Below are 21991 nucleotides of genomic sequence, written 5' to 3' on the forward strand. Positions count from 1 at the left end.
AAGATAGAATAGCTTAGATTTCATTACTTTAACGTGACTTGTAATACCTTTATCGTATCCACTTCTTTACGGATTCCACATGTCGGTGTTTATTATTTCTCGAACTGGTACAGCTGCTCCAAGTTCGTGGCAGCGTTGTCTTCCTTTGTGAGAACAATGTGAAACGTTCTCAGACATGTTTACACAACTACCAATCTCGACGATAGATCTAAACGTTAGCTATTACTAAAAATTTCAACCGTATGAAAACAATGTACTTGTTATATATAGAAAAAAAAGAAAAATTACCTGATAAAGATAGGTAAGCAATCGAAGCGGTATTGATTCGCGCATTACTTTCCTTCCTGTTGATACGCGATTGATTCTATTGACTAGTTAACGGATCAAGCAAAAGCACAGAATCCGGCGCGAATAGTTTTTTTTCTGACCGATTTGTTCATTTGTGATTGCGTTCCCAGCGAAACAAAAATAAACAATTCACGGTGCATTTCAGCGCGGTAAATGCAACCATTAACCAGAATTCATTCCACTTGTACGCTTTTTGAAACTGCGCTCGGTACGGTACGATACTTGTTGATTGTTACAGAGGAAACAACAAAATCCGTTCAAACGTTTCATCATTTATACGCAAATGGAAATATGCAATTAACGTTTTTATTTTACACGACAAGGCTGCCGAAAGAATCTGTTTTAAATACTTGCAACAGTTGACAAACGGTTCGCCCAAACGAAGCATAAAACTCTGATTTCATTGTTAACGCAAGTGACGATATATTAACGGATTTGCGAATATACGATGAAAACGTTATTTGAAATATTCGAAGAAGGTATTCAAGTGGCAGAGAATTTTTAAATATGTCAAATGCAACTTACTTTATTTTAATTCCACTTTAAACGACTGCCCGCAGCTCATTCTCGATAGATGTCGGATGGATGGCAATTATGGAACGGGTAAAGTTTGAAAATAGAATTTTATTAGCTACAGTAGCAAAATACCTATTCACTTAAATATTTGGCTTCACACGATTACCAGGCTAAGATCGTTTATATTAATATACAATATGTAAAAGTGTGCCATATTGGATATGGGCAGTGTCCGTAGTAGTACGATAAACTTATTCTTCATACAAGATTTACGAGATATAAATATACATATAATATTTATAATAAACTTTTACATATATATTATTTTACATGCTAGAGAATAGTACGCTAGGCACTTGTTTGAATATGTTATAGAAATAAGATTTACGGCAGCGTACACTGTATCCGTGTTCAGGGTGGCAGCGATTGGCGGGGAATTCAAAGGCGGGCAGTAAAAATGTAGCGTAAAACGAGACTTTCGACGACAAGAGATGAGAAGGCGAGGAAAATAATAAAAGCGGGACAAAATTAAAAAAAAAGAAAAAAAAGAAAAGGAATTAAGAAAAGGGATAATTGCGAGAGGAGAATAGTATAGACAGAAGATACTAGGAAGGTAGAAAGAGAAGACGGGACTGAAATAACGAGGGCAAGATATTTGCGGCTGAATAGTCGAAATGTAAACACTCGAAAGGTTTAATCCCTTTTCCCTTTTATTTCGACATCGTCCTCGCGAATTTATATCAAAGTCGTCGCTCGTCACCTTCCATTTCACACGTGAGTGATTCTCTTTCTTGAACGTTCTAACTGGCGGCACTGGTGATTGGTGGTCATTTAAACGGGAATGAGGAGAAAACGGAAGATAAAGGAAGAGAAGTATGAACGGAAAACGAAACGTGTGCGTAATAAAAGAAATAGAGCAAGAATAAACACGTTGGTTCACATGGATTTACGTGTTCTTTATACACACTTGGCAGCGACTTATTCGAGACCTGAGTTCGCCTGCCTTCAGGGTCTGTTTCTCGGGCCTTTGGAATTGCTGGCTGTCCTCGATGCTGGCCATCCAAAAGCTGAACTCGTTCGCGTAAAAATGGCAGTGTCCTTTGGCGCCGTTGCACTCGATGAACGGCGTCGCGCGGAAGTCCTCCAGACAAGATCCAGAACTGGACAGGGACTGTCCACCGCCCTGGGAACCGGCACCCGTATGCTGAAAATGAACACGCGGGAATTAGTCGAACCTCGTTCACCGGGCTTTCCTGATTCTTATCGAAATGCGAACGGTTCAACTTTAAATTGGAAACCGTAGAAGAGCCTGCGAATGGCGGCTGCGACCGTTTCGACGAAAAGTTTTAGGTAACAGCGTAGCGGAGCGTGTTTAAAACCGTAAACGCGAACTCTGTATATCGAAACATAATATTTGCGTCCGAAAGACTTTAGAAGAAGGAATAATTTCTACAGTCTTTAACGCTTGTGTTTGAAACAAATTTTTCAAAGATTTCGTTCGTCTCCTTAATTGTAATGTGCATCACTTCCTTTTATCGGTTATCATGGATTATTTAATAACTTGCTAATATTCTTTATGTCAGAGGATGTCAGAGAGGATTTGCCATTAGAAAGTAAAAATGAGTAGTTGTACCATGACGAAACTGTATCCGATCCAAAGACTGCTCCAACCTTGTGGACAATCTGGAATGCTCAATGACTGGCTGTGTACGGCTATGACATTCGCTGGAACCTCGCATACCACGCATCTGTAAACGAAAAAAAAATTTCATTAAAAATTTCGATTCAACAACTTTATTTCCAGAGTTTTCTGAAACTGTTTCAATTAAGTCGACTGCATATTACATTTTGCAATGGTATAACAGATTCGTGTAGAAATTACTTGACACCTGTTTGAAACAACTGTTGCTCTAATTATAAGTTAAATTATTATCAAATATGTATTAAATTAACAATTTCGTTTTTAGTTAGTTTGGTGTAATACTCATTTCAATATCGCGCGCATACGCATATCAAATGATGTAAAATATATTATTTCCCACTGAACATGACACTTTATCGAAATTGATATCGAAAAAAACGAAATAAACAAAATGCTAATTTTTCAAACTATTACTATTGTCTAGCAGCCATAAATCACGGCGACGATTCAGAATCGAGCAGAAGATAATAAATCCTTCAAAAATCATCGAGTATTCGCGTCTATCAATATCAATCAATCCGCTTGAATGGCGAGCATTTTCAGCATAGAAAAATCTCTCTTCCTATTCAGTTCTAAAACGAGGCGACGTTTACACGAATAATACGTCACCTCGTCCAGATCAGCGTGCAGTTTGTATTGCTCTGTATCACGTGAAACATAAAAATCGTACAGTATCTTTTTCCAACGAAAACGATTAACGTACCTCGAGATGTACTCCTCTATCGCTGACTCTTCGATAGGCATCATGGGAATCGATTTGGTAGTCGACAACCAATAAGAACGATCGTTACGGCTAGCGTAGTGACAGACATTGTTCACGTCGCAGAAGAGGAACGGCATCGTGGAGAACCTTCGTACGCACGAACCAGCGTAACCTGTTTCGTGATTGTTTATTAGACAAATAGTTCGATCATTAAAGCTAATCGAACCGATGCAAGAATCAAGGTACGTACAGATTTGCAACCGAAAGGCATCTTTACTTCGAGTACCTACCTAAATCTTGCGAGTGCGCCCTTTCGTCACCATCCGTGTACAGTAAACTGTACCCTTCCCAGAGTTTGATGTGTCCTGGGTGGCACTGCGGCACTGTCATATCTTGACTGTGTTTGACTAACAAAATACCGGTGAGATAATCAGACGCATGTTCGCACGGTTGGCCTGGCTCTCCTGCGGGACCCGGAACGCCCATAGGTCCTTCAAGACCTGGTAAACCGGGTGCGCCGACTGGCCCTAGTAAACCTGGCAAACCAACTGGACCCACGGGTCCTGGAGGACCTTGTGCACCTTTCAATCCGTCCAATCCCGGAAATCCTGGCGGCCCTGGAACTCCTTTCTCCCCTGGTGGTCCTGGCTGGCCAGCCGGTCCTGCGAGAACGCAAATACAAATTGCTCTTTGGAAAATTCGGCAAATATCATTTGTAATACAAAAAATTCTTATTTAACGAGACCAACGCACACCGGCAATTTACGTTGATACTGCTACTGTTCGATACGCGAAATATTAATCACATTTTTTATTTTTTTAACTTTAGCTATTCCGTTCTAACGCTTTCAACGTTCTATGGATTACGAAATTCCGCGTGTACGTACCAGGATAGCCACGATCTCCTTTCGGTCCCATTGGGGGCTCGATACAGTCGTCGCCCCTGTCACCCTTCATACCTTCAGGCCCAATAACACCCATTAGACCCTGCTGTCCTCGATATCCTCTGTCACCTTTCTCTCCGGGAGGACCAGGCGGACCGTTCGTACCATCCCAACCTCTATCACCTTTCTCACCAGGCAATCCATCTAATCCACTCTCTCCTATAAATTGAATCATAACAAATTTATTTGTGTGTCATTTTTACGTGTTCATTTAGTCTAAGTAACAAGTGTTTGCAAGTAAGCACGTATAAACGATACGGTATAATTTTACCTGGATATCCGGGTTCTCCCTTTTGTCCTGGCGAGCCAGGGAATCCAGGTGGACCTACATCTCCTTTATCTCCTCTTTCGCCTGGTAAACCTGGCACTCCCTTAAACCCTGGTGTTCCGTCACGTCCTGGTAAACCAGGAGGACCCATAGGACCGGTGTCACCTTTCTCACCCTGTGGTCCTACGCGACCGTAAGGACCCTGATCTCCCTTATGTCCTGGTAAACCAGGCAGTCCTTGCTCTCCCTTCTCTCCTGGACGCCCCGGTATTCCTTCTCGTCCATGTTTTCCAGGAATACCTGGTAAACCTTTTTCACCCTTAACGGTTGTCCCAGGAATTCCAGCAGGTCCACGTGGTCCCTCATCGCCTGATATAAGTTTCATAGGTGTTTAACGGAAACAATTAATATCACAAATATCTATTGAATATCTCGATTTTATTAGGACTAGAATATAAAAGAATTCTAGTCTACGAATAAGAAAATACGCACCTTTAGGTCCGGGGAAACCAGGTGGTCCTGGATTTCCAGCTGGACCCGGTAAGCCTCTGTCTCCCTTTTCACCGTCAAATCCAGCAGGACCTTCTAAGCCACGATCACCCTTCTCTCCGTACGTACCTGGTTGTCCAGGAATACCTGGTTCTCCTTTTACTCCTTTAATTGATATTGATGGTCCAGGTAAACCAGGTTCACCTTTTTCTCCAGCCGTACCAGGAATACCAGGGAGGCCGGCAGTACCTAAAATATGTTATTAAATGATTTAATCGTGCAAGAAAAGGTTGTTTAAAAATTAGCATTTATCATCCGTACCTGGTATTCCACGGTCTCCTTTGACGCCGTTAAGTCCAGGACGCCCTGGAGCCCCCATTTCACCGTCCACGCCAGGGAATCCAATAGGTCCAGGTGGACCAATATCACCTCTTTCGCCCGGTAATCCGTCCATGCCAGGTGTACCAGGTTCACCTGGTGCGCCTGGTAATCCCTGATGATTTACATGATTTTTTACTTTTTGTTTACCTCCCAGCAATTATTTCCCGTAATGCGTAATTGCAGCAATCGAAATAACGTACCATGTCTCCTTTCAAACCAGGGAATCCCATTACTCCAGCGTCACCTTTCGGTCCTTGAGGTCCAGGTATACCAGGACGACCTGGGATACCGGCTTCTCCTTTAATACCAGGCAATCCGTCTCTACCAATACCAGGCAGTCCAGGTTCTCCTTTTACACCGTCAACACCGTTCCTACCAGGTGCGCCAACAGGACCTCGAATTCCTGGCATTCCTGGTTCACCCTTCTGTCCTTTCTCAGATACTTGACCTGGTTCTCCTTTGCGACCCTAAAGAATTTATAAATAATTATATAATGTTATTTATACTATAAATGTGTGTTTACTTAATTTCATAAATGGTCAATTATCATCGTTATAAAACTACTTACAGGCAATCCTGGTAGACCTCGATCACCCTTTTCTCCGTCGAATCCGGGAGGACCAGGAAGACCAGATGGGCCAGGAGGACCTAGATCTCCTTTTGGTCCAAGCAATCCGGGGCGGCCAGGTTTCCCATCCATTCCAGGCAACCCAGGGAACCCATCCAAACCTTTTACACCTTTTTCTCCTTTCATACCAGGTAAACCATCTGCACCTGGTTTTCCCTGCATCCCGGGTGGACCTTGCCTTCCTTTATTACCCTTCAATCCATCGATACCCGGTTCACCACGATCACCCTTTGCACCTGGAAATCCTGGAAGACCTGCTCTACCCGCTGTTCCTATCAGTCCTGGTTCACCTGTACGAGAAATGAATAGTCCGCATTGGTTAAACTGAAGTAAACAATAAACTCGAAAGAATGAGCGAAATATGTGACGAGATGTAACGAATGTTATACCTTTCTCTCCGTCTATACCAGGAATTCCCGCAATACCAGGTGGACCCGTAGGTCCGAGCGAACCTTTATCTCCTTTTTCTCCTGGTGGACCAGGCAAACCACTTATTCCCCGCAGTCCAGCGTCACCCTTCTCTCCAATTAAACCTGGTAGACCTGAATAACCAATAGGGCCGTCTTTTCCTGGTGGTCCTGGAAGACCCCTTTCACCTTTCTCTCCTGGCGGTCCTGGCAATCCAGGACTACCCTTCATCGATATCCCAGGTTCACCCTTATCTCCTTTCGGAGCTGGAGCACCTGGGTACCCTCTAGGTCCTTCAGGACCAGTCTCTCCAAGGAAACCCATCGGTCCCATATCACCTTTCTCACCACGCGGGCCCGGTAATCCTCGTGGTCCAACTGGTCCAGGTGCACCAGTTTGTCCCGGTGGTCCAGGTGGACCCTGATTTCGTAAAAATTTACAAGCTCTACGTATTAAATATGCATTTATAAAGAACACCTTTATAAGCAAAAAACTATTATATAAACTTACCGATAAACCTTGTAAACCTTTGTCACCGCTTAACCCGTCTCTTCCTGGCGGTCCCGGCTCTCCCTTGTCACCAGGGGGTCCTCTATTACCTTTGAAACCTTTGGTCCACGGGAATGGTGGGCACTGAGCTGGTTAAAATTGACATAATAAATTGCTTAGTCGGCTAATAATAATAATTGCTTATTAGATACTCAAACAGTACAGAATATTTAAAAAATAAATATTTACCAGGTTCCCCTTTCTGTCCATAGAAGCCTGGCTCGCCCTTCTCACCCTTCACACCAGACACGCCTGGTTCTCCAGGCTCTCCTTTTACACTACGACCACTATCTCCCTTCTGGCCAGGTATACCTGGTCTTCCAGGGCTACCATCTTGTCCAGGGAATCCACGATCACCCTAAAAGGAACAAAGATAATACTGAAAATGTTGAAATAAGCTATTAAACAAAAGTGAAACATTAATTTTGAATTGCAACTCACTGCAGTACCCTTAGGACCCGGGAATCCTTCAAATCCGAGCGCACCTTTTTCTCCCGGAGGACCTAGCGGACCTGGTGGACCGGGTCTTCCTATTTCACCCCTCACACCTTTTTCACCTTTCTCCACTTTGATGCTGTCTAGTGCAACTGTTGCCGGTGTACCAGGTTCTCCTTGGGGTCCTGCTGCCCCAGGAATACCATCCTTTCCCTATTGATAAATATATTGTCATACCAATAAAACACGTTTGCGTGGCAATTCATTGGAGATGTAAAAAGCATAGTAATATTTTAAAATACCGGTAATCCAGGCGGCCCGATTGGTCCAGGTAGTCCATCAACACCAGCTTCCCCAGGGAATCCACGCTCGCCAGGTGGACCTCGTGGACCAGGAAGCCCAGGAATACCATCCAAACCACGATCACCTTTAAGTCCTTGCAATCCCGGTAGACAATCCTGACAACGTCCTCCTATATCTCCCTTCTCGCCAGGCGATCCTGGAAAACCTGGTGTCCCATCCTTTCCTGGAGTCCCCGGTTCTCCTGGCAAGCCTGGTTCACCGGGTGAGCCTGGAATACCGTCTAAGGAATCACCCGGGAATCCACGAGACCCTGCGTAACCACGTTCTCCCTTCTGGCCTTTTTCTCCGTCTAAACCAGGCGTTCCATCCATTCCTCTAGGACCCTACGCGAAACAATTTTAACGAATCGATATCGATAAAATCCCTTCGTCAATTTACACCAATACTAACCATAATCGATAATCCTTTTTCCCCTTGCAAACCTCGTGGACCTGGTGGACCTGTTGGACCATCGAATCCACGGGGACCCGTTGGTCCAGGGAATCCTGTGATTCCAGGTTCACCCTTTGCTCCTTTGTCTCCTGGTAAACCTTCTGGACCGGGTATACCTTGTGAACCAGGTCCACCGGCTGGTCCCAATGGACCTCTTGGACCTGGATCTCCTGGGTACCCATCAGCACCACGAGGACCGGTAGGTCCCGGAAAACCTTGTGGTCCTTTCGGTCCTGGTGGTCCCGGTGTACCTTTTCCGCCCTAAACGGATATCATTCATAATTACCAAGTAGTGTGGTTATTTCACTGAAAACAGTAATTATTGTCACCGATGCTCACCCCTGGTGGTCCCGGTGGTCCTCTTAATCCTGGAACGCCCATAACACCATCCCGCCCTGGTTCTCCTTTTTGGCCAGGACGACCAGGAAGACCATCTAATCCGTCGTAACCGCGGTCACCTTTACGTCCAGGTGGACCTGGAGGGCCTGAAAAACCGTCTCTGCCCTATGTAAAAGAAATATTCGAATCAATTTACAGAACTATGCAGTTTTATTTTATTATTGAACTAAGTAAATCGAAATATACTTACACGAATACCGGGAGCCCCTGGAAGACCCTTCTCTCCCTTCCCACCCGGAGTACCGGGAATACCATGATCTCCGAGCGGTCCCGGCTCTCCCTTTGCACCATCTTGTCCCGCGTCACCCTATCACCGATAATAAAATGTAATCAAGATAAAAATAACAAAATTGTATGATCGACATTGCATGGATATTTAATATTCAACGTTGTATCAAATACCTTGTCTCCTTTTTCACCACGCTCTCCTGGCATTCCTTTTGTTACACCGGGGGGTACCTGCAATTCTTTGAGTGGCCAGGATTGTCCAGGAGGTCCAGGTTCTCCTTTCTGCCCTTTGTCACCAGGTGGACCTTGATATCCGAGACCCATGGCTCCTTTTTCTCCTTTTAGTCCGGGAATTCCGGGTATACCCTAGACGATAATTGATTCATAATGATTTGGTTAAAAGTAATTCTCATTATTGTTATACTCGGAAGAGTATAACGCATAATACGAGAATTAATATGGTCCACTACTTACATAAGGGCCGTGTTCACCCTTAGGCCCTGGGAATCCATGTTCACCCTGAAGTCCTGGTGGTCCCGGTGGTCCTCTCACGCCATCGATGCCCGGTTCTCCCTTCTGACCGACAGGGAACATACCAGCGAACGCAGGTTGACCCTTGTCTCCTTTAGAACCGGGAACACCTCGGAAACCACGAGGACCTGGTTCTCCAGGGTAACCACGAAGACCGGGTTCACCCTAAGGTTTTCACGTTTCAAATTGTTTAAAAACTGGTTAAAAACGTTACGTTCAAGTGCAACTAATAACACTTGTACATTATATCGCAATATACGTACATCCGTTCCGTTGCAACCATCGCGACCAGGCAGACCCGAAGCTCCAGGCTCTCCTGGATTACCAGGGACACCATGCGAGCCACGAAAGCCAGGCATACCCATTTTACCCTATAGAAAGTGACGCGGTTATTGTCATACATGATAAACAATGAATAAAACAAAAATGAATACGAATCGGTTGGAAAACTGGTTCAAGATATAACACGTACTCGATCACCTTTCGGTCCTCGTGGTCCCTGAGGACCAGGATCACCTTTATCTCCCTTCAAACCCAACAGACCTTCCGTTCCCGGGAACCCTTTCTGACCCTTAGGACCTTGCGGGCCAACTGGACCTGGTGGACCCTATGCACCAGAATAAAATTTAAGTGACGATCACTGAACAATCGAAACGCGAATAACAGACAAATCATTCACCCTGGAGCCTTTCTCCGCAAAACACTTTGGGACGCAATTGCCCGATCTGGAGCAGTTTCGCAACTGGTGTCCCGGAACTGGTACGATCGTGTAGCTGCTCGGATAATTTTCCGAGTCCCCTGCCGCGGCGTATCCTCTTCCTTGACCTTGCTGATACTCACGACCGTAAGGATTTACCCGGCCGTAATTGGGTCTGGATTCGCGATTTTCTTCGTAGCCGTCGCCGTAAGAACCCCCAGAGCCCTGTCCTGCTCCCCTCCCTCCTCCACCTGCTCCACCTTCTCCTCCTCCGTAATTGTAGTCATAACCGCGAGGTCTTCCGTAAGGATCACTGGCTCCTTGACTATAAGGATCAAAAGAGCCTCGTCTCTGTCCCTGGTTCTGAGACTCTAAATTCGTGTCGTCTGCGAAGAGAAAAATACCAGCTATCGAAATGAATTGGAACACATTCGATTGACGATCGCTAATGGATCGCCTGAAAATACAGACTTGCAAGTTGTTACGTAAAGATTTTTATTCAAACGGGAATTTATTCCTTTCATGAGTGTATTCTTGAGAAATTAGCAAACTAGTTCTTTTATAAAACTAGCTTGGTCTGCATTTAATTTTCTATCAACGGATGAAATTCTACAAAATAGCATAAACTTGCGCGCGCGCATCGTCATTGGTATTATCGATTAATCGCAAACTATTACAGAAAGCTGCAAAGGTAGAAGATGAATGATCTCATTAATTAGTAAGCTGAAGTTGTATTCATAAATCTCAGAATATTGCGATAACACCGTGAGAGCGGAAGGAAGATAAATGCACGTTGCTTCAAAAGTGGTAACATCCGATATTATCGATATAATTGATCTGTCAATTTTGTAGACGCTTGTTCGATATACTTTTATCCTTATCCTTCGAAATTGCCTAGAAAATTTTATTACCACGTTCGTTACTATCCGGATATCGCTGATCATCATAATCCTGACCTTGATTATCGAAGTACCTCGTATCCGTGTCGTCCGAACCTACGAATTCGGGCAAAAAGTCAATTTATTAATTGTTACATGAAAGCGTATCGTTGATTTAGAAAATAAAAAAACACGAGAGAATTAAACAAAGAGAAAATAAATAGAGGCAGAAAACCGAATATCGATTAAACAGCTGGCAGATTTCGAAATTTGAAAAAATCTCGCGAAACGGTACAGGTAAACATTTGCGTTGTAAAAAATCTGCTCTGTACAAATCAAACGATCAATTTTTTTCTCTATTATTCTGTAATAATATAGAACAGAACATTATTCAACTAGAATGTCCGTGTTGTCACCAATTGCGAAACTCAACCACTTGACAACTTTTACCGAAATCGCAAAGTAATAAATCTCGAGGTTACCTTCGTTGTTCGATGAGAAAGGTCTCCATCGTAAAATACTATCGTCATCGTCGGTACCATTTGGTTTTCCAATATCACCTCGTGCGAGCGGCACAACTGGCGGAGGGCTGTTCGACCATGTGTAATTGTATTGCTGGGGAAAACAAGGAATATCAAACGAAACTGCAACGTCTTCGATGGCTTAATCAAAAGCAAATCGCATGCTTGAATAACATAATAAACTGCGAAGATCTTATAATGTGGTTAAAAAGTGATCGACAATTGGATACAACAGTATAAATGTATCGACCGAGATCTGAATTTTACAGATTCGCGAGGGATCTATAGACTCCTTTACCAACGAAGTACATCGATCAACAACATTGTGACCTAATTCGTTGCACGTAAAATTTTTTGAAAATTATCTTACAAACAGAATTAAATACAATAATACTAAAAGAATTATGTAATATTTGATAATTATGTTTATAATCTATATTAATCAAACGCGGAACAAACAATTGAGTACAACGAGTAAATTACTTGTAACGTTTTCATTTCATTCGATTGACTGAGGCCTGATCATTTTTAGGAGAAGAGGATATACGTCTATCGTATTTAAGAATGAAAATCACTTTTTACAAATATTTTCGAATAAGTATCGAAGGGAGTATAAATAAGTTAAGTGAAAACAGTTTGAAGATGTAAAAGTAAATGGCACGGCAATATTTGAAGCAACAGTTTTATCTACGAATTTACTATTATAAGATGTAACTACGAAAGGATTTTAGAATTAAAAAAAGATCCAACTGTAGAAACGTTGACTTAATCGGCAAACAATGCGAGTTGAGATCGTGCAATTCATAAGCTGCGTTAAGTGTTCTCGCTAAAACGAAAAAGCACAGCTAAGCGTCTGCATCAAATGCTTAGACATAAAGATTACGAGTGTTTTCAAGAGGATCTCTTCTTACTACTTCTTAATACTTCTGAGGTTACATCAACCGTCGATAAGTTATCAACGATAAAAGTCTTGCGTGACAGAACACGATTCACTTTTAACTCACGAAATTTTGATACGCGTACGATCTCACTTGTAAATATATTATAAAATTTCGCCGCCGTTGTTCGCCTACGCTCTGAAATAATTTACAACTTTTCGAAAATGATCGCAGCATATCAATCGAATCAATTCTCCCCTCCGAAACTAATCGATTATGCGTATATTATCTCGACCACCGATTTCAGCCCTGTTCTACGCCCTACGATCGTAATAATATACGGATCGGCTCGATTCGGTCGGTGCGTCATCGCGTTCGCAGAAAGTCATTGTCTTGCCCTCGTTTTCACGTTTTATCCTTTTTACTTTTCGGGATGGCACGCACTGGCAGGAAGCGCGGGGAGATAGCGCCCGTTCATTATCGTTTCGAAATGACGCGCCGCGTATAATGTGTTTCTCTTTGATTCCCTTTCTGGCCAGCATCTGCTCTCGCGTTCATTTTTCCAACGAGAATGATGAATGAAAGTACGGGTTTCCATCGAAACGGTTGATAACCGTATCACGCCGGCGCGATACATCCACAGAAATTTCGAAGAAAAACTGAGGAAAAATCTAGAAAGTATTATTTCTTTCGGCGAAGAATTGTTGGTTTCTGCAAACCCAATGCGACACTTCGATGAAATACCAGGTTTAAACGAATTAACTTTCTCTCCTATGCGACGACTGTATGCGAATATATTATATCTGTTAAAGCATTGCAATCGACGGTAAGGATAAAGTATAAAAACTGTGCAACAACATTTATTCAACTCAATCGATGCGTAATTAAGGAATGTTCTAATTGAATTGAAAGTAGTGATTACGTGAACCTTTTTATTTAACGTCTAATCAATGTTCGATTGTGCGGCGTAGCGTAACTACTAATTGATATTTTCATTAAATACTGTCGTTCATTATTTGAAAGTAATTTATTTATTATTAATCGCTTATTCTTAAGATAATTATTAGTTGTATAGATTTAATAGGTTACTTTGTTATCCGAGCTCGTAGCGTTTGCGTCTTGTAATAGTAAATCGTTTGTCGCGTGACGCGTAATTTTTCAAATGTTCATCTTAAATTCTCAAAGCTATATATGATAATATGATAATTCGGAACGACCTCGCCACGAGTTAAACGCGAAACAGATTTACTGACATCACGGCTGAAAATATGTACGAGATTACACTTCCTTAATTTAGAATACCATGGAAAATGAGATGGACCGAATTGTTGGTGGAAAAATAGAAAATTTACATATGCCTTCGGAGTCTCACCACTGTGTAATATGAATTGTCAATCGATAGGCTAACTGATAAAATCGTAATTAAATTACATTAAACATCACGTTATGTCCACTCTTTCAATCTAGAAAAAGATCTCCAATCCTCTTTCTAGAGAATCCTGCAACCGTTCCTTCTAATGACTAGAAAACCAAATATATGTGCCTATAAATGAATAGAAATACTTGGAGAAATTCTCCGTGGAACGTAATCATCGTTTCTCTCGTTCACAGGCACGAGCAGGCAAATTATCATCGCGCATCACATACGTCTCTATCTTGGCAGCGTCCACGAAAACAGTCGAATCTACACGGGTCGCGGCCATTTTGTTCAATGAAGTCAGCCCAATTTTCTCACTTCAGATACCGGGACTATCTTCTCGCGGCGGTTCAAGAATCGGCTCCTTTATCGCGTTTCTTGGCCGCTTTCGTGAATCCACGATCATATCATCAGCCACCTCGCCCGAGGCTTGATCTCAAACGATTCTTCCCCTTCCGCGGATCCTGATTTTTCTCGTTTCTCGTCAACGCTTCCGTTCAGCTCTTCTTCCCCTCGCGTTTTTTCGCGGTTCATCGCCACCACGTTCAATTGGGGCGTGCCGGAATAAGAGATGTTAACTCGATCGTAAGATTGGACGCGTCAACTCGTTGGTCCGCGATTTTTTCAATCAAGTCGGAGGACGCGTACTCGATAGTGGTATTAAAAACTTGTTTAGTTGCTGCGTTTGTTCCACAAGAGACGACAAGTGGCGCGGCGAAAACTTTTTCACTTTGTTTCATCGTGATATAATGGACGAATTTTTAGGATAAACTGGTTCGTACGTGTAATTCGACGGGAGCAATACGCGATTGAATAATGGAGCAGTAACTGTTTTAAAAATCTGCGTAACGAGTTAGTTACATTGTGGGCAAGGATACACGCAATCTGCTCAATGTTGTCATTCAGTAACGAAGATTATATAATCAGACACCTACGCAGCACTTCCTTTTTTCGAATTCAGCTTTTTCGAAGTATAGTTAACTCATAGGGAACAACAACGAAGAAATGAGAAAAAGATATTAAAAGCTTTGTTATATCAATTCGATATCGTAACCTCTCGAATAATTAATATTGAAGAACGTTCAATTAAATTAATTTTACTGTAATTATCTATGTTCGACATGCGGCAATTATTATATCATAGTTAGTTATCAGTTTATCCTTTCATCGGATCCTTGTCTTTACAAGCCTGTTACCGCTAATTATTATCTTCCACCCGTGAAACGAGCTCGTAACAACTATCCGTAATCACAATTTCATTCTACGCGATTTATCTGCCGAGTTATGCCGTCTTTAAGAGCGTTTAACGTGCAATTGACTCCGCGACGGTCATCATTAATCCTACCGCTCCGTAAACCCGTTCCGCTGACTAAACACTTTCGCTACGATACAAGTCGTTCCCGGCTCGTGAAATCATTTTTCACATTTCACGCGTCACCAAGCGTGCATAATAAAACGTTCGTTGGTAAAATTCGCTTGACAGTAACTCCGTCTGAGAAAGGAAACGCGAACGTTTTTTCATTACATAGGTGTACAGTTGGCGCATCCAGAGAGGAATGAACAGATACGATCGAGTATCGAATCGTGCCATCGTAAATCACGATGCCACGAATAAAAGCTGGATACTGTGAACGGAGCGACTCGTTAGAATAATAAATCTATCGTAAAAATAAATATTGCAGTACTGTCGCAAAACTGTCGCCCTCGACCTTGAATTGAAACATTCCAATTTGTCTCGTTTTGAAAATTGTTTCAACAACTCGAGCACGATGGTGGACCTCGGAAATTTTTGGCTATTTTAAATTCTGATACTCGTTGTTAGGCCGCGCGAGTTCCGCAACGTTCCGTTACGAGAAGGACGATGATTAAGTTCCTCAGACGTTGGTAATCGAGTCGCGGCCAATTCCGAACTATTTTCAATAGTGAGTAAGCTTGCTCGCGTGCCTGTACGCGAAGTACATGTGCACGCGGGGCGTAATAAAATTACCAGAGAGCGCGGTTTGCGAAGCCGTAGGCGGACTGGTCACTAACGACTGCCCTATTTCGGATTTAACACCTTTCCGTTGTTAGCCGACGACAAATCCGCCGGAGCGGATCTTTTATCACGTTTGCGATTGATCTTAGCATTATCAACTGTGCCCTCGATTCGCGTCATTCGAAAATAAACTCACGGATAGAGAAGAACGTCGGCGAGCAGCGTTCCTCCATCGGTGCGGTAAACGCTATCGGGAACAATTTTTACGGAGCAATTTGTATCGTATCGAAAGTTTTCCGAAGCAAACACCGAGCTCCTGAATCTCTGATAAAGAATTCGTTGCTCTGAATTCAAACGCGGTGGAACTGTATGACGTCGAGTGGAATAACAATATCAACGCGCGGTTACTCGAAATATTGTTATGCGGGACAAGCGAGTAGAAACGCGAAGCCATTCGCTGAACATATATCGTATCGAAACGGAGAACTGTTTCCTGGAGTGACTCGATAAAATTGCATCACGCAGGTAAAAGTGAACATGAATTTCATGCAAGTATTTATAGAACTGTATCATTGACGATTACGTTACAAATACTGCATACCTAACAGGGCGAAAGATTAATTGACCATCAATTTTAGATCAATCGATTGTAGCGTTACTTCTTTGACCCACGTTGGTGTCAAGACGAGAGCATCTTACTCTTAACTTCCAAGCGATCAAGCTTCCCTTCGAATTACATCATCCGAATTGAATCAATGTCTCTCGATCGAGCTTCTATCCAATCGATCGAATTATCAATCCAGTCTTTGTACAACTCGATAATGAATCGCTCTCAAAATCCCCCCCCGAATCGTTTTTTCGCTTCGACTTGTAATCGTATCAGCCGGTTAACAAGGTCATTAACAAAGTTTTAACGAATTCCTGAAATTATTCCATCGGATCTGTTCGACGGGCCGACAGAGACGTTCAAAGTCCCACGCCTCCGCGGCTATCTCCGCGGTGGGACATAGAAATAACGACGCTCCCGATGATCTAATCGCGCGGACAATCGACATGCTCGCGGCTAGTCGCGCGCGCGTTACGCCAACCAGTGGTCTGTCGACCTTCGACAATGCTTTTTCGCCCTCGCAGCTCCATCGGTTCTCGAATGCGCGCGGACAATGCAACGGACGGAGAAGGAAAAAGTCAGAAGGCCGAAACGCACGCGCCACGAAACGCGATCCTCTCGATTAACGCTTCACGCACGTGCATTGCCTGTTCGAATGCGCTGCTGACAGCGTATGCAATCGATGAATGAATCCTGGCGATCGCATCGGTGGTATTCCCGTTTAACCGCGGCCGCCGCGAAATTGCTATTCAAAATTTTAATTGCGTTCGTACGTACCCCACTGGCTATCCCGGCCAGGAACACTGCGGATGCGACGAATCTGAAACGCAAACGTTATTCATTATTCGAGGAAACTGGCATCTCGACAGGCTCTATCAACCTGTCCCTGTCGTTCTTCTCTTTTTCACGAGATGAATTTGGAATTTCGAAAATTCATAGGGGGAATATTTCTTTTCCATTCGACATTTTTTAATATAAATTAGCACGACTCGATGTACCGCCTTCGGTGTGACAGGAACCGTTAAAAAAAAAAAGAACGCGATATTCCTATACGAGATTTCACAGCGTTACGCACCGAACATTTCAAGAAACCAATCTACACGCACGATTAGCAGAAAAAATTTGGAACGAATACGTAACTTTCAGGCACACGGCGTGCAAGGTAGACGAAACGACTTCCTCGTCGAAAGGATAATTAGCGGTAAACACAGACGGGTTTCGTCCTTGAAATCCACTCGTTATTCCGTCGGTAAACGGGGGGCTGTCATTGAAATATTTGTGGCGATAGTCGGTTAGATGGAAGAGGAGCAAGTCTCACTCGAGAACGGTCCAGACAGGATGACTACACGGGGACACCGAGAAGGTGGAACTAATGCCAAGGAGAGGTATCAAGGTTGGAGTAGGAAAGCGGTGCAGGAACGTGCGAGACGTTCGGCGAACGCACGTGTTCGCGCAATATAGAGATCGTTGACGTAACGACAGGTTGACGAACCAGCAAGTTATTAAGAGCGAACGGAAGAAAGAGAGCAGTGTAGAAACGAGTGTAAGAGAGCAGAAGAATAGGGATATAAAGATTATAGTTTGTGAGTAAGTAAGATGAATCGGAACTCACCGCAATCCCAACCGGGTCATTTCGACCTCCCTATTCCGCGATGGGTCTAGGGAGCCGAAGAGGAGCACAGGCTAACACGAGCACCGCACGGGCAGGCAGCCACAAAATATCGCGGGGAACCCGGCACCGAGTAGACGTGGTGTGTGGACCGTCCCATCCAGGGAGGGCTCTGAATGAACTCGCGTGGAGGGAAGGAAGGTGGAGGCGGCCGCCGAGCCACGCCAGCTAAGAATTCCTCCGCCGAAAGGATCCGGAGAGAGCTCTTCTCTCCTCGGTTCCGCGAGAGCTCGTGTGGCCCTCGCGCTCTCTACCTCCCCCGCTTGGCCCAGACTCTTTCTCTCTAAGCTCTTCTCCAGAGGCCAGAGAATCGAACTCTCCAGCCTGCCTCCGCCAACTGCGGGACCAGAAGATACCAACGAGCAGGGCGCAAGAAGGAAGGACAGAGGGAGAATCCGAAAGAGACCGCGTAGGAAGGGAGGTAGGAAAGAAGAGCGTGGCTGGCTGGGAGAGGGAAGCAACCGGCGAGGAGAACCAGAAGAAGAGGAAACGAAGAAGGAGGTGGAGGAGGAAGAGGTGGTGGTTAGGCCGTAGGAAGAGGAGGAGAGGATTGCTGACCGGGTCGAGGCGAGCTCGGTCGCGCGTCGCACGAGGACTGTTGCACGGGCTCAGCCGATGTCGATCGCGCCCGTAGGTCTCTCTGGCTCCGTGCGATCTGAACCGAGAACCGGCGCGAGTAGAGCGAGAGGGGAGGAGGATCTACCCGCCGCCACGGTGACGCGCTCGGACTCGGACGCGCAAGGATACAGCTCCGCGAAGAGGAGAAGAGAGAAGAGCGCCTCCTCCGCCGCTGACTTGGAGGCCTGTCTGGCTGCGTGAAGCGGCGACCGATCGGGAGGACGGGCCAACCGGGCCGTCTGTCTGGCCCTTCGACACGCGCTGCGTCGACAGGCTGCCCGACCAGCCGGCCGCGACATCTCTTAACTCCACAGACCGAGAGAGAGAGAACTCGGAATCGGAGCGAGTGTGTACCGTTCGAACGACGCTCGATAATATACCCTGATCGGGTTATTATTCGCTGTTTCGAGGGCTGTCGCCGACGTGTCACCGCGAAGGGTAAACAGCCCGCAGGTAAACCAGCCGAAACAAAAGAAGAACCACCGACGAACGAGGAGGAGGGAGGAGCACGATGCGGCCTAGGGCCGCGGCAACGTCAACCACCGCAGCCCGCGGGTCACCGCCGTTCCCGGTTCTCCTGCGAGTCGTCTGCGTCCTTGCCCTACTGCTCGTCACGTGGATACCGGTCACCGAGGCTGTGGTGAGTGAGTCCTTGAAATATGTCCCGGTTCAGAAATATATCTATATATACATATATATATACACCTCTATGCGTATTTAGATTGTTGTTCGCGTGCGCCCATTACGAACAACCTCTTGCCAGGTATTCGTCCGTTCCTCCGATCATCTTTCAAACGAAACAGTGTTCCGTTCCTCTTGCTCCGTTCCATCGTCATCGTTTAACATCATCGCGCGACTTCCCTGCGTATCGTAACCTACAGAGAGAGAGAGAGAGAGAGAGAGAGAGAGAGAGAGAGAGAGAGAGAGAGAGAGAGAGAGAGAGAGAGAGAGAGAGAGAGAGAGGACGAACGGAATTAACGTTGATTCCGCTAAAGTGTCGTTTGTCCAGTGCTGATATCAAACACGTGCACTCCGCGTTTCTGCACTTCTTCCGTTCGACAATAGTCGTTTTATTTGACAATAAGTCGGCAGTAGATCGACAAATGAATGAACCCCTCTTAACGATTTATCGGGGGCTACCAGTTCGTTTCGCTGTCACGATTACGCAAGAAAACGGTCCACGGTAGGGGGCTGTAGAGGAAGAGGAAGAGGAAAAGGGAGAGGGAGGGGGAGAAGGATAGAGGAAAGAGAGAGAGAGAGAGAGAGAGAGAGAGAGAAGTAACGCGGGGCGTTATCGGGAATTTTCACTGCGCGAAACGGGGCTGATTAAAGTTGGCACGCGAGAAGTTCTCTCCGTGGCGAGTGTTGCTGGCACCATTTCCGGTGGATCCTCGTTATCGCATCATTTCTGAATACGAAACCATGCGAGCTTTCTTTCGCGCCGCGAGACCTAGAAAGTCGATCGTTGAACGCCGTCCATCGCGTTTACGTGGGTACGACGCTTTATGAACGTAGGTGAAGAACAATTTATCGTGAGACGACGTAACGTCGCCGCGAGCATCTGGAGCGACTTAAACCTCGCCCCATCGGTTTTGGGAACGTAGACGCGAACGACGACGAAATCTACGGCACATGCGCGTTCATCTGCGATCGGTCCCTCGATCGCACACACCAGTTTTACTCCAAAATTTCAATACGTTTCGATAATTCCCACTCCGTCAATTCAGTTCTAATTTTATCCACGTTTTTACTCCTCCGAGATGGCCGACAACTTTATTAAAAATATGCACATAATAGAATGTTAAATAAAACATGTTTGAAAATTTTATACATTTTTACACAGTAGGGACATGAAAAGTTACGGAAGAAACCGGATAATTCATTCGTTTAACTGACTTCATGGGTACGTGTTAATATTTTGCGTGGGTGCTTCGAGCAAACAGACTAGAAAACGACTAAATTTCATTCGACGGAGAACAATGACTAAATTGAGTATAAAGTTAATTCTTACGTACGCTAGAAATGTAGGTCGCATCGTCTTTGCGTGTGCAAGATCGTTTTAAATTGTTTGCAGAGAAGTTATTATACTTTGTTGACATTTCTGTGAAATGATTCTTGTAAACCGAGAATATCGTTCAGATTTCCTTCGTATATTCAGATGTAGAAAAACTAATTTTTGTTCTTCAATGAAACGAACACTTCTCACGTATTTACGTAACATCATTAGTCCCTGCTCTAATGTGTACCTCAATTATTTACAATCTTTATTAACAGTTTAGCACTCTCATTCATAAGCTTCGTTAATTTTCAATACAACGTTCTATTGAATGTTTGTCGACCAAAGCGTCACTATAATTTATTTTATAAACATTAAACATTTACTGTTTATATATATATATAATAAATGAGCACAATTTTCATTTATTTCGTTTATGATCGAGTCGACTGCTCTACTGTTGTAGTAAAAGTATATTTTTCAATTTCTTCGAGTAAATTGCATTACGTTGAACATCGTCTCAAGGAAAAATTAGATATTACGAAGTTTCGGATGACAGAGAAGGATGTGTGTATAGACCGCACAAACCGCATCTCCCAGCAACTGGAGTTCACGTGTGGCTCGCGCGTGATGTCACAAACCGTTAAAGGCGCTTATCTTGGCCAGGAGTTATGAATAATGTATATACAGGCGTATTTTTTCAATTCGCAGACATTCGCGGCGATCGCTGCAATCGCGTTACGTAATCAATTCGCGTTTTCTATGTAATAAATGTTCGGCGATCATTGATTGCTCTACTCATTCTCGCTGGTCTCCCGTTCATTGACGAACGAAGCTCGCGAACAACTTTCGGCGTTGAAACGGTGCGAACACGTTACAAAAATTATTCGTCGCTTTAGAATTTTACATTATTCGCAACGCTATCTTTCGCATGTAAATTCCGAGTGTTAATTATAACGATTTATGCGTGAAATACAACGCACAACGTACATCGTAGCGATTTTAACAAATGGTATACAGGGAAATACAAAAAACTGGAAGGTAATCACACCTTTTTTAAATTTAGCCATCGCGTCAGGGCGCAGCCCTCTTGCATATGGGAGCGTGTAAAACACGTGTGTAAATGTAGTTATTAAAAGCACAAGTACCAGTGACGTCAATGCTGGTGTAAGTAGCTAAGCGTTAGATACGATCGAATCCGATAATCGAATACAAAGACTTTCTTTCTGACATATCTGACCAATCGAATGCGACATTTAAAATATGACATTTTAATCGCCGTTTCAATGATTCAAACTTGTTCTCATTTTCCGCACCGTTATAGCTACTGATTTATCAGCACGATATTCGACTTGTGCAGCTGCACTTGCGCCACTCTCAAGTTCCTTAATTATCTCATATTTAGTTTCTA

The 21991-nt window shown here is 44.1% G+C and overlaps 2 protein-coding genes across 2 annotated transcripts in view; one reads left to right on the top strand and one right to left on the bottom strand.

The window, feature by feature from the left end:
* Positions 1 to 952: 952 nt before the first annotated feature.
* Positions 953 to 18293, bottom strand: Col4a1 (Collagen type IV alpha 1). Its single transcript, XM_076898346.1, has 27 exons — positions 17910 to 18293; positions 17075 to 17117; positions 11382 to 11514; positions 10933 to 11016; positions 10004 to 10407; positions 9797 to 9931; positions 9588 to 9695; positions 9268 to 9489; positions 8968 to 9159; positions 8756 to 8872; positions 8506 to 8670; positions 8125 to 8427; positions 7674 to 8057; positions 7378 to 7584; positions 7126 to 7294; positions 6898 to 7025; positions 6369 to 6807; positions 5920 to 6269; positions 5552 to 5818; positions 5292 to 5463; positions 4974 to 5219; positions 4485 to 4850; positions 4157 to 4372; positions 3560 to 3931; positions 3270 to 3441; positions 2498 to 2612; positions 953 to 2068 (listed from the first exon to the last, which is right to left on the bottom strand). The coding sequence occupies exons 1-27, from the start codon at positions 17927 to 17929 to the stop codon at positions 1811 to 1813; spliced, it is 5787 nt and encodes a 1928-aa protein (XP_076754461.1). The 5' UTR covers positions 17930 to 18293; the 3' UTR covers positions 953 to 1810.
* Positions 18294 to 19069: 776 nt separating this feature from the next.
* The window catches only part of LOC143425497 (uncharacterized), a 47093-nt gene continuing 44171 nt past the window's right edge, over positions 19070 to 21991 (top strand). The window contains exon 1 of the mRNA XM_076898347.1: positions 19070 to 19224. Within this exon, the coding sequence (XP_076754462.1) occupies positions 19096 to 19224 (129 nt within the window). The 5' untranslated portion in view covers positions 19070 to 19095. The remainder of the gene's footprint in view (positions 19225 to 21991) is intronic.

Source organism: Xylocopa sonorina, chromosome 7 (assembly GCF_050948175.1).
Source record: "Xylocopa sonorina isolate GNS202 chromosome 7, iyXylSono1_principal, whole genome shotgun sequence".
NCBI lineage: Eukaryota > Metazoa > Arthropoda > Insecta > Hymenoptera > Apidae > Xylocopa > Xylocopa sonorina.

What these genes read in the sequence shown, in the direction of transcription:
- Col4a1 (XM_076898346.1), bottom strand. Translation starts at nt 17,929, where the DNA reads ATGACCCGGTTGGGATTGCG. An exon ending in ATGACCCGGTTGGGATTGCG is followed by an intron (nt 17,118 to 17,909) that starts GTGAGTTCCGAT and finishes TTTGCGTTTCAG; the next exon opens with ATTCGTCGCATCCGCAGTGT. An exon ending in TGGTATAGACGGAGAGAAAG is followed by an intron (nt 6,270 to 6,368) that starts GTATAACATTCG and finishes TTTCTCGTACAG; the next exon opens with GTGAACCAGGACTGATAGGA.